The sequence below is a fragment of the Dinoponera quadriceps genome, unplaced genomic scaffold (genome assembly GCF_001313825.1).
Source record: "Dinoponera quadriceps isolate SergipeBrazil2010 unplaced genomic scaffold, ASM131382v1 scaffold2600, whole genome shotgun sequence".
NCBI classification, from domain to species: domain Eukaryota; kingdom Metazoa; phylum Arthropoda; class Insecta; order Hymenoptera; family Formicidae; genus Dinoponera; species Dinoponera quadriceps.
Genome location: NW_014556795.1, coordinates 1,834,684 through 1,846,561, shown reverse-complemented (window position 1 = coordinate 1,846,561; position 11,878 = coordinate 1,834,684). Strand labels below are relative to the sequence as shown.

General features: G+C 47.3%; 1 protein-coding gene across 1 annotated transcript in view; it reads right to left on the bottom strand.

Annotated features, from left to right (window-relative positions):
- Positions 1-1,142: 1,142 nt before the first annotated feature.
- LOC106748291 overlaps positions 1,143-11,878 on the bottom strand; it is a 56,129-nt gene continuing 45,393 nt past the window's right edge. The window contains exons 3-7 of the mRNA XM_014626682.1: positions 8,529-8,671; positions 7,420-7,722; positions 3,493-4,032; positions 2,033-2,416; positions 1,143-1,556 (exon numbers count right to left, since the gene is read on the bottom strand). Coding sequence (XP_014482168.1) covers positions 1,380-1,556; positions 2,033-2,416; positions 3,493-4,032; positions 7,420-7,722; positions 8,529-8,671 — 1,547 coding nt within the window. The 3' untranslated portion in view covers positions 1,143-1,379. The remainder of the gene's footprint in view (positions 1,557-2,032; positions 2,417-3,492; positions 4,033-7,419; positions 7,723-8,528; positions 8,672-11,878) is intronic.

Below are 11,878 nucleotides of genomic sequence, written 5' to 3'. Positions count from 1 at the left end.
TGACAGAGACGTTCTTTATTAATTCACATAATAATGCGCACTTCCGCTTCGCTCGTTATTAGGCCTCCTCGTCGTACCTTGTCACATCCGCGGTCTTACTGTCCTGAAACTCTCGCGAGTGATGCGAACGCCCGAGTAGCGCCGTAGTAGTAGATAGATAGTGCGTCGCTTTTAGAGAAAGACTCATTGACTATTGTGACGTTTGAGTTAGGGTTGACTCGATGACAAGCACCGCCGCTGTCTTATCTTAGCTGCGAGATTTTGGTCGGGGCGGTTGCTTTGTGCGTTACTAGACTTGGAGACAGTATCACAGTTGTGCGCGCGCTTCGCATGCACGCACCGACATCCGCTCGCGCGTTTGTGTATTACAGGTTTCTACGAAATTCACGAAACACCGTACGCCGACAATTTATCGTACTCACCCCTTGCAAAACGAACGAACGAGAGCGAGAGAGCATAGTATCGTTTTCACAACTCTTACCTTCCGCGCCATTCTTCTCCTCCGGAGACAATTGTTGCGAAACTTTCTGATGCAAAGATCCTTCCTTAACCCTTTGAGGCTCAGTGTATATAAACTTTGTGCTTTCTCCACATTTCGTCCATCGTTCAAATAAGTTCATAATGGTTTCGTCGATATAATAATATCTTTGAAATAATGTCCCTCCGGCTAAAGACCGATATACGCATAATCGTACGTAGAACAAAGTCGTCAACACTCGGGTTGATATAAAGTTATTTGCGAAAAAAATGTAAAATAATGTAAGAATATTCTACGTAAATTTTGCCCGATGTTCTCTTCAACGACTCTGTTATAAACAAGCGGCAAATAAATATTTCTTTTAAATAAAACAATTTAAATGTCCTCGCATTTTGACATCTTAAACGTGCTGACGTGAACGATAATGTATTTTCAGAAAATCCTACTTCTCGACGGGTGATTTTATATCCGGACCAAAAAACTTTCATTAGGAACGTCCTTTAAGACGATCTCCAAATTACAGCATTCTTTACTCAAGTGGGATTAATGTGCGGGCCTTAAAAGGGTGAGAAATTAATTTATCGTGCGAAGAGCGTATTCCTGAGGAAGGAGAAATGGATGCGACAGTACGACTCTGCTGTGATGTATAGCTTTTATTCGACATCATCTCGTATTTACACTCATGAAAGTCCATAATAATTATATTAATTATTACGTGATAATTACAATGAATGTGCGGCCCATAAAGCGTTAAAGCCGCGTAGTCAACGGTAGTAAGGAGTAACAGGTCGATTAACGATTTCCCTTTATTTCGTCGCGCCCACGCGCGCGCGCGCGCGCGCCGTTTGTTCCTCTCGCTGTTTTTCTCGTCTCTCTAGCGAACGTTACTTAACGAAATTAACTAGTCTGCGTGATATGGATGCTGTTGCGGTGACTCGCCCTCAAACAGAGCCATCTTCAGCCGCTTGTTCTTGGCCCTGCGGTTCTTGAACCAGAATTGCACGTTCTTCGGCTCCAGACGCGGAAACTTCTGACGATAGGGCATCTTGTTCAACTCCTCCGTGTACGATAGAATGAGCTACGGACCGATCGTAAAGCATCTTTCAGACGAAATTGCCACGTCAGGGGGGAAGGGAGGGGGATGATTAGAGCCGAATCTGTCCGACGACGGGAGCGTCCGAGAAAGGACACCGCAGAATCCTTATGAAAAGTGGTCAAATTTTCTGAAAAACTATAATCTCTTCAGACTGACACTTTTGGTCCACTCATCGAGAACTATCACGGAGCACGGTTTCAGAAAATTTGGCCATTTTCCATGAAGGATTCCGCGGGGCCTTTCAAGGTGACTCGCATCGCGATGCATTCGTATTGAGCAATTGTGTCGTGCGTATCTACTCGTCCAGCCTCTTTAACGGTGTATCTTTAATGAAGCACCGGCCACGCGCGCTCCATTAATCCGCCGTTGGAATTTCCCGCGCCCTTTAACACCCCCAGTCGCCGAAGGAGGGACAAATTAGCGCGATAACGAGGCACGCTCTCTCGATTTCTACGTACCGCGTGGCTCGGGTGAGTGCTGCGTTTGAACCAATACTCCAGTCTCGGCACTTCCGTCACGGGATCGATGAACGTCCGGTTTCTCTTCCTCCTCTCGTCGGCCAGCATGCTGGTGGGACAGCCGGTTGGGCCGCGCGGCGGCAGATAATGCGACATGTACATTATGCCGTGGCCGAACATGGGGCTGGGCACTAGCGAGAATCCCGGCGGGATGGGGCCCGTGTGCCTCGCCTCGTCGTCCTCGGAACCGGAGGACACCCTCGCGTCCTCCTGCTTCACCGACGAGGGGGTCGTCGACGGCGGCTGTTGGTCCTCCGGTCTTGTGGTCAAGGACAAGGGACCGACGGGTGGACTGCTCGGAGGGCAGGGTGACCCCGACGTCGACTGAAAGCAGCGGTCGAGGTCTTTGTTCCTTTAGAGTTCTTTTTTGCCGAGTTCGTCTAAGCCTCGATTTATCATATTGGGTCAATGAAAAACGTCCGTCTCGATTTTCACTTTCATGAGATGCACGAGTGTTACTAGCCTTGCGGAACGTCGACGAAGGATAACAGACAACGACGGCGATTATTTGATCGATAAATGACTCCTTTCCAGAGTAAATTTGCGTTCGACTAAAAAGTTCAACTGGATTTTTCGACTGACCCAATATTCTTATGCACCGAGTTGCAAACGATGCCTTTAAATAATTTACTATCATTATTCATTCGTTAAAACGTGCTAACAATTTTTCCGGATTTAGAAACATTTCTTATTAGGATTTATCGATTTGCTTCTTCCTGGGGATTCTTTCGGGGATAACTTGAGGGAGGGAAATTTCTCGAGTTTCTGAATATTTAACCCATTAAAGGCAGCAATTGTTTCGCAAATATTTTCAATCAAAGGATCAGAGTCTGTTTATTGCCTAGAGATCTCAGATTAGTATTGGAGCCGTTTTTATTGAAGATACAACTGGATAGAAATAGATACAACTGGGAGTTCGAAGTGTACAGATAAAATGAAATACAGGATATCCCATAACCGACGATACAGCCGGAATACGAGTGATTCTACATGAAAAGAAGGAGTCGAAATTACGCGATAAAATTTTTTTCATACAAGGCTTTATCTTCGAGAAAAATCACTTTGATTACTCACAAAGTGCGCGTGCCGTTAACGTCTGGATTCAGTTGACCTTGCACACGCGCTCAACAAATATTACAAACAGTTTCTCTCGAGAACGAAACTTCGTATGAGAAGATTTCACTTGATATTCTCAACATTTTGTTTTTCTTTTCACGCAGAATCCCCCATATTTCGGTTGAGCCGGCAGATAACCTGTACATTATTCAAGTGGTGATTTATTGAAAAATGAAAAAAAAACGTCCGGCGAATCCGGGACGTCAGTGGACGTCGATATATTCGCCACTGAAACCCGCAAGGAAATCCTACGTTCGATCGGTCTCGGCCGGTGCGGCGCGTACCTGCTGCCTGGTGTCGTCCTCCTCGTCGGTGCAGTCCTCGCTGACGATGCTGGCACCTCTCGGGCTGAGCCCGGGCGGACTGCATCCGTTCATGCTGGCTCTCTTCTGGGCCGCTCTCGCGTTTTTGAACCAGTACACGACGTTGTTCGCGTCCAGCGGCTTCCTGCCCCGGCGCGACTCCAGTGAGTTCAATTCCGCGACGTAGTGCTGGATCTGCTCGCGCGACGGATGTTGATTCTCGGCGAACCAGCGCTGGAGACGCGGCAGCTCGAGTTCCGAGTCGAAGCTGGTCCTCATTCGGGTCTTGTGCGAGTACTGGAGCAGCGCCGGATGCGGCGGACCGATGGGACCGCTGCCGGGTGTGATCGAGCCGCCGCTGTCGGGCTGCGGACTTTGCGTGTGGTGATGATGGTGATTGGAAGTCGGCGGTATCGGGTTTATGCCGAGGCCTATCTGTTGCTGCTGCAACCACGTCTCGAAGTTCCTCTTCGTCTCCTCCGAGAGATCGTTGCCGCCTCGGCAGAGGGACAGCAGGGTCATCTGCAAGGTAAACGATACGTTCTCTCTCAGAGATCCTTCGAATCGGGCGATATGAATGACAGGTCGACTCGCTTCTCGCGCGGACCACGCGGCGGTTAAAAAGATTCGACTTCGGCCGAATCATTTTCACGACGGATTTTTCGATCGAATCCGGGATCCCACCGATATCAAACCGATACTGGCGTCTAGTAAAGTTGGTACCGGGCCGGTACCACGCCGGTAATTCACAGTCCTCTCGACAAGCCGCGAATAGCTACGTTCGATGATATTATTGACGCACCGGTGCATCATTTAGGCTCCTAGAACGATCATTTGCCGAGAGATTATCAGCCGTGCGTCAGCGAGAAGCGCAATCCGGTTCCTCGTATTACCGCGTTATCTCCGCGGTGAAGCAGGGAGGAAGGAGGGGGTGCCGTAAATCAGAGGGAAAATTGCCGATTTATCGGACGAATAAAAGTTCTCCCTAAAAGACCGGTCCTTCCGTTCACCGGTGTTGACGCGAACGGAGGCGACGCGAGTCGTTGCAAGGCGTCGCCGTTAATGTCGTTTTCGTCTCACCGTCGTCGCGGAATTAACGTGACAGATTATGGAAAAGTTTCGCCTCTCAGGAAATGGTGCGTGCACCTTATCTGGCCGGGATGATTTATGCGAATACAAATATCTCGCGGGCTAGAGGGATTAGGCGCTCGACGCCACTTTAATAACGCGGTAATCCGCCGCGTGTATCCGTGCCACCTTGGTAACGTCAGACGCTGCAAGGCGACAATTATCCGGCCGCAACGGCCGACACCTCCTCGAATCCTCATCCGCCTCAGTTTTACGACACCGCACTTAATCACTCCAGGTAGGCAGGCGAGACGCGAGTCTGACAGACGCTCGCGAGATTTCAGAAATCGGTCGGCAAACAGTCGGAGCGCCGTCGAAAGCGGGACGAGCGGCTTATCTGAGAAGACGTTACGCGCCGCGATTCGAGCCTGATTTACACGTATTTATTATTCAAGAGTGACGAGCACTCGGCAATCGGCTGATCCGCGGCGGTGGTGGTAAATCAATCGCGATCACAAGACCCTGATCAAACAATCCGCGAGCCCGCGACGATTGGCGACGCGCGTATCGCGACGATCGTTTCGACGGCTCTCTCGCCGTATTTTTCTCCTATCCGTGAGTATCTCTTCCTTTCCTCTCCTCTCGAGGCTTCCTCAAACCTCGAACAGACGGCTCGTTTGCGCACTTCTGCTTCCCATAACTCTGCACTTTATTCTCTTACTTCGCCGTATCGATACAATCGCTTACTTTCTACAAATATTTTTCAACCTGCGGGGAAACAATTCGGTCTATATTCTCGCTCGTGGCTTTTTTCTCTTCTTTTTCCGGAAAATCCCGACAAATGTGTACACGTTGACACACGTGTCGAAAGAAAATAAGTGCCATGTTCCAGTGATATTTACTTAACCCGAATAAACCACTTCAATATTCCTTAGCAAATATTTACTCGAACGTAGCGATTCTTTTCCCACTATACATATCGTAGATAGTTAAATAACGGCTATACACGACATTAATAAAATGTGACATGATATTAATAAAAAGTGGTATCGATCCTCCTTTGCATATCAATGAACAATCCAGTAGTTATCAAATCGAATGGCCCGAAAAGTCAATCATTGACACCGAGTCGATCGTCGACCTCTGAACTCGGGCGCTTCTGCGCGTGTTGCATCCTCCGATCCAACGCTGAAGATATTCTCTGCAATTTTGCGCAACGAATTAAACCGGCTCGGTCGAATTAAAAAAGAAATCTCGTTAAGCCTTGCTGAGAGTTCGTAGTAAATGACAAGCGTGAAGTAATTCGCGCGAGAATCGTTGGAAAGACGCGTTTGCCGAAGAGTATCGCGCGAGAGTGGCGGGGAGGAGCTCGACGGCGGCACGTCTTCGTGCATCATCGTCAGATTAGTCCAAATCTACGCGAGAGACGTCGGTTCTCCATCACAGCGGTTCGCCATTAGCCGACGGGCTACGAAACTCAAGCAAGAAACGTTTGCTGGGGAAAATTGGTAATCATAGACCACCGTGAGCGGCATTAAAGTTCGGGGATGGGCGGGTAGCGGGATCTTCAAAGAGAGTGCACTTAGATAATGCCGGAGGAGGCAGGGCACCTCTCCTCCTCCCCCCCCTCCTCCCTCGGTACCGATATCGAGGGGGCTTTTGATGAAGGCTGCGAATTTGGTTGAGTAAAGGGTAATCCTATCATACGCTATGAGATCTTCCGCTGTCGGAAGGGCACGTCTGCGCGAGCGGGCCGCAAAAATTGCGCACCTATTTCAATCTTCGGGGAACGAAATCGAGACGATCGGGGTCGGGGATAAGTCTTCCGGGGAGTCACCGGGATAGAAAATGTCGCGTTAGCCGGAACAGTCGAGATTACGCTTCTCGATTCCGTCGGAGCTCGAGAGCAGGCCGCTAATTCGCGCGGCGTTAGTAACTTTTCCGTCGACGTCAGCTGTACGCATTCGAAGCGTAGGTTAATTTTGGAAATTGTCCGAGAAATCATTCCTTTCCGGAGTAAAGTAATGAAGGATTTTTTCGGATGATCGTACAATTCAAGTACAGTTTCATCTCGTGGTATTACGGAAGAATACAATCGTCGGAACAAGTCGGGGAGAGAATGCGGGAAATGAGAGATTGTATCAATTCTCGAGAACGACTCTCCTCGGTAACAATTGTTAACGCCGAAAATACACAATTTGACTGGGAAACGAATGCTGTGTATAAAATCGCCTGGGAGTTTGCAAGAAGTGTGGAATCGAGGAGAAGGGGGAAATTATCGGTCGGAAAACATTCGGCGCGTTGACTTCCCGACTGGGTGAACTCGAAACCAAGAAAGCATTTATTCAAGGCGGAGGATCAGCGAGCCGTGAGCAAGAATCCACCGAAGATTACCGCCGCCGTTCTTGCGGGAGGTACTAGGGAGTACCGAGCCGGAGGACTTCTTAATGAGATTAAGTACCCCGACGACAAACACTCTCTGGCTAGATTTACATTTTATACATTTTTAAGCGGTCGTCTTACTACGAATATTCCCTACTCCGATCTCGCCTTGAATGGCCCTTAAATTCTCTCGGTACGCCGTTACTTAGCCAGGCCCTCCAATCTAAATAAACGCGCCTTTACATTCGACTCGGATATTCCTTTCTCTCGCGCGGGAGAATCCTTTTTACTTTCAACGGTATTAAAATCTACGCATGTTTCCTCGGCGATCGCTACACCACCGAGAGATTGATGAAAGATCCGCTTAAAGATCGCTCGATTTACGTTTCTCGCTAAATAGCAAGTCGGCATTCGTCGCATCAGAAGACGCTCGGAAGTTAGAGATCGAATAAGCCGTACCTCGTCCAAGGGGCATCCAGCGGAGACGAGTAGCGTATGGCTGTGCAACAGCAGCAACCTCAGCAATTTGTTTCTAACTTCAGCGGCTGGACTAGGGGGTGGCGGTCTGGATCTGTACACCTGAATTTTCAGGGTCGCTACCGACGTCAGTTCGGCCAGGATGTCGCCCACCGTCAGTAATGGCCCGTCGGCGACCTTCTCCATCGGCAGGGGTTTCCAATTCCGTATAACGATGCTCCCTCTGGCGCTCGGTATCAGATCGCTGGAATATCCCAAACGAACGAGCGCCTCGCCCACCAAGTCCTGTCGACGAAAAAGATTGATTCCTTCGGACGCCGAAAGATACGTTTTCGCTAATATCGCGATCATTTATTGGGGACTTCCAGTAGTTCGTCACATTTTTAGGCGTATTTTTTTTTTTTCTTAATAATCACGAAACAATAGATGTCATGTTGGGGATATCCGTCAACGTTATCCTCCACTTTCTGCCACCTTTCAAGCAATTGTCTGAGTCAGCGTCTGTAAAGTGACTCATCCTTCGAGCCGATACGCTTATTTGCGATCTGACGAACTTTCGCAAGCCTTCGATGAATCTAAAGGATATCCCATTCGCTTTGAAAAATTTCTATGAAAGATATCTAGTAACAGTACACTGCGTTTTTTGCAGAGAGATTTTAATTTTTTTTCTTTAATATACAGTCATCGTTACTTTTACACCGAGAGAAAAATATTTGGCATTTGTAACTATAAATCGTCATGGCGAAAAAATTCTAGCCAGGGAAACTAAATTTTCAGTAAACGTTACTATAGTAGCGGTAATAACCTTACATGCATGTTACTACTATTTTTGTGGTTGAAACTATAAAAATATTATACTTGCTACGAAAATAACGACAATTTTTCTTAGTATACATCTTCAAGTAAGTCGCATAGCAATTTAGTCTGAAATGAATTGAGCAATAAGTTTCTCGTTACGTGGAAATGTTCGATTGCTTAAAACAATAAGCGGCATTCGAGATAAGTTTCTCAGTTATAAGTACAGATATGACCATCGTGTCGCGTGAACAAATATAACAATAGTTAGTTGAAAAGGGAACGTAACGTCTTACCTGAAAGGGCATAGCTACCGGAATAATAACGTAAGAGTCCGTCTCCACTTGCGGACTTCGCCATTTTTCGCGGCTGTTGCTCACATGACTTTCCACAATATTGTGAATCGTCTCCACCACACAATGCACCGGCAGATTTTTCGCTGCAACAGACAAAGGAGTTTGCGTGAAGTAACGCGCCCGACAATCCTCTTACCGCGGATAACAATGGAGTAACGAATTTACGGCGGGTAAATTAGCTGGCGATTGCGCCTTAATTACCCTCCCGTCTCTATTTTCCGAGAATTTTACATTTGCTTTTTGACATTTCTACGAATCCTGCCGTTGTAGAAGGAGCTACGAATATTCAGACATTTTTCTGAAAAGCGTAAGAATGTTTTACTCCCCGTCGATTTCGAGTATCGCATCGTATGCCTCGTATGATCCTCCGCTCGTTCCGATATAATTGCTTGATCTCTTAAGTTGCGCGCGGTGTAAAATATTTTACGATCTCTTCGGAGCGAGCCGCGTCAGCGGCTCTGATTAATTCGATTCGTAATCATACCGGGGATACCGAAGGCATCTTCGCGGGGGCTCAGTTCATGAGAACCTTAAATCGTTCCGTAGTCTCGACTGAAGCACTATTTCCGTACATCCGGCTGACAATAGGTATATAGTCTTTGGCGTTTCAGAATCCAAATTCGAGGGGGGTAGGATGATTCGCGAAGCGCGCATTGAAGATCGCCGAGAGAAGAGAGGAGAAGAAAGACAGAGGGAGAACGAGGGGAAGGGTAGAGAGAGAGAGAGAGAGAGAAGTTTAACTCCGGCGCTAAGCATATGCAGATCCACTCGTCTATCCCGAGACAATGGGACCTGTGCGATGGCACAATAGCTGCGATCCTTGTGTAACCCTGACTTAAGTCCGGGAGTCTATCCCACTCCAGGTCATAATCCCAGACTTCTGCGAAACCGAGGAAATGGAGTGCGAGAAGGAAGAGAGGGATGAGAGAGAGCAAGAGAAAGACTGTGATAGATAGAGAGAGAGAGGGGGGGGGGGAGAAGGTGGGAGAAAGCTGAAAAAAGAACCGAGGGGAAAATTTCTCTGTCAATTTCATCCACTATATACTTATCTATTAAGTAGCGCCGTTTAATAATTCGCTAGGATTGTTAAGTGTTCAGTTTAAGGAGATTTCTCGAATTTTATATTTCACGGCAGTGGCTATGCGCTCGGGTCGCACAATGTAGGCTCGACCTGTCACGTGTGAGAGCCGGAGGAACCGTTGTGACGTAGGAAATAAAAGATAGAAATATATGCGTAGCAATTACTCCTAAATAAAGATGCCGTCGTGATTGTTATGTAGAATTTCAATTCAGGACGAGTACAGGGATGTGTTGATGGAAATGAAATTTGTCTTAATTGCAGATGACGCGTGATGTGAAAAAGTTCCGTTAAGAAAATAACAACCTCGCACTTGGTTCTCGCTGTGGAGAGAAAAATTCGGGGGGTTCACGGTCGGGAGCGATAAAGTGATAATTTCTAATTGGGAATCTCGCGTGAATTCGATCGCGAGCTTCGGTGTAATATTGAAATTGCACTCGCCGAGCATAATAAGCTAATCAAAGTGCAATATTAGGTTATACCCGGATTGATAGATAGGTCTCTTGATGCACGGCACACTAAGTCCCCCGTCAAAGATGACCAACAAAGGATTTACTGCCGGCGGCATGATATTAGGTATTAATGGCCGAAACTTCCATCTAATACGCCGGACATCATAGAACCCACCCCCGAGTTGCATAAGACAGGTCGTATCTACCGGGTCCGAAGGCTGACCAGCGTCCACCTTAATCTAGGGACGTATAGTTTTCATTAAGGCGTCCCGTCCTTGCGTCGTCTTTGTACCGGGATCAGCTGGTTTAAGGTGGGCTTTTACGCCGCAGGATTTAATCGCAGGGACATCGTATTACGCGCTCTGTTTATTACCGACGCGTCTCCGCGCGAATCTGCGATACACTCGTCGCCGGATAGTGTCCGGTCCGTCTGTGTGTGAAATTCATTATAGATCGTTCGGATCGTCCTCGCAGGTTGATCTCGAGCTAACTGAGAATTCGCCGATCTTCCGTTTTTATGATAGATAACGTCGAGAGGAAGAAACCGATTGGGAACATAAATCGTATGCGAAAACTAGATCAGAGTAATAATATAAGTTCTTCGGGGAATATATAGAACGTTGAACGCGCGCGTTTTCATCAAACGTATCGTTTCCCGACGCGAGCTTGCGGACGTTGATAAATACTTGTCGAGCCGAAAGTAAGTTTGTCAGGAATGTGAAAGAAGAAATGGCAGAGATGGCAGCCACTCATCCGCGAAATCTTTAATCTCTGCAACCGCAAAGACATTTCTCATTTCTGGTGCAGGCCCTATCGGGCTTCCGGTTATCTCCCCGCACGACGGAAGCGTCATGCCGCTTCGTCTTTGACAGCTCTCGTCGGGAAGATAAGATTCATCCGTAGGGCAACCCTTGAAGAAGCGAAACCAGTTTCTCTCGATGGCTCTTTTTCATTTGCGACCGCTTCATCTCGCGCTTCGCGTTAGCCATTTCTCGTATTGTTGGGCCTCGCCGCCAGTAACATCCGTTTAATCTGAAAATCATTCCCGTCACTCCCGTGTGATGATAGTGGCATCTAAAATCCGACGGTAGAACAAATTTAATGCGTAGAAATCGCAAATTTATTGTAAATATCAAAACGAGCATACAGGGTGTCTCAGAGCAACATCCATAAACTTCGTGAGGACGTGGACCGGATTGAGGCGAGCGAAAAAGTCCTCTACCACTTTGCAAAATTTCGGATTATTAATTATTGAAAGCGGCCATCTGTAGAGGCTTTTCTAATTAATAATTCGAAACCCGAAACCTTGCATGTTATTTGCAAATTGGTGGACGGCTTTTTGGTTCACCTCAATCCGCTCTACGACCTCACGAAATTTGTGAGTGTTGCTCTGAATCGCCCTATATAAAAACATACGTACGTATTTGTGTGTTGAAGCGTACGATAAGCTGTGAAATTTCAATCCGTCTCGTATATTCAGATCAATCTAATAAACGTATCGGGAAATATACTTGGGTCACATATTGCTCGAAGAGAATCTCCCGATTAAATATGGAATTATTAGGAATTACTTCGCTTCTTTTCCTCATAAAAGAGTCCCTTCTTTTGGCCGGACGCATCGGACTCGTAAGTACGGAGTTCTCGACTTCGCAAATTAACGCCCGGTTCTGCGCACTGAGGCGCGTGCTCGTTCAGATACAAGATAAAAAGTTAGAACATATTTTTCGACACCCCGCTATCGCCCATTCCGCACTGCCGCG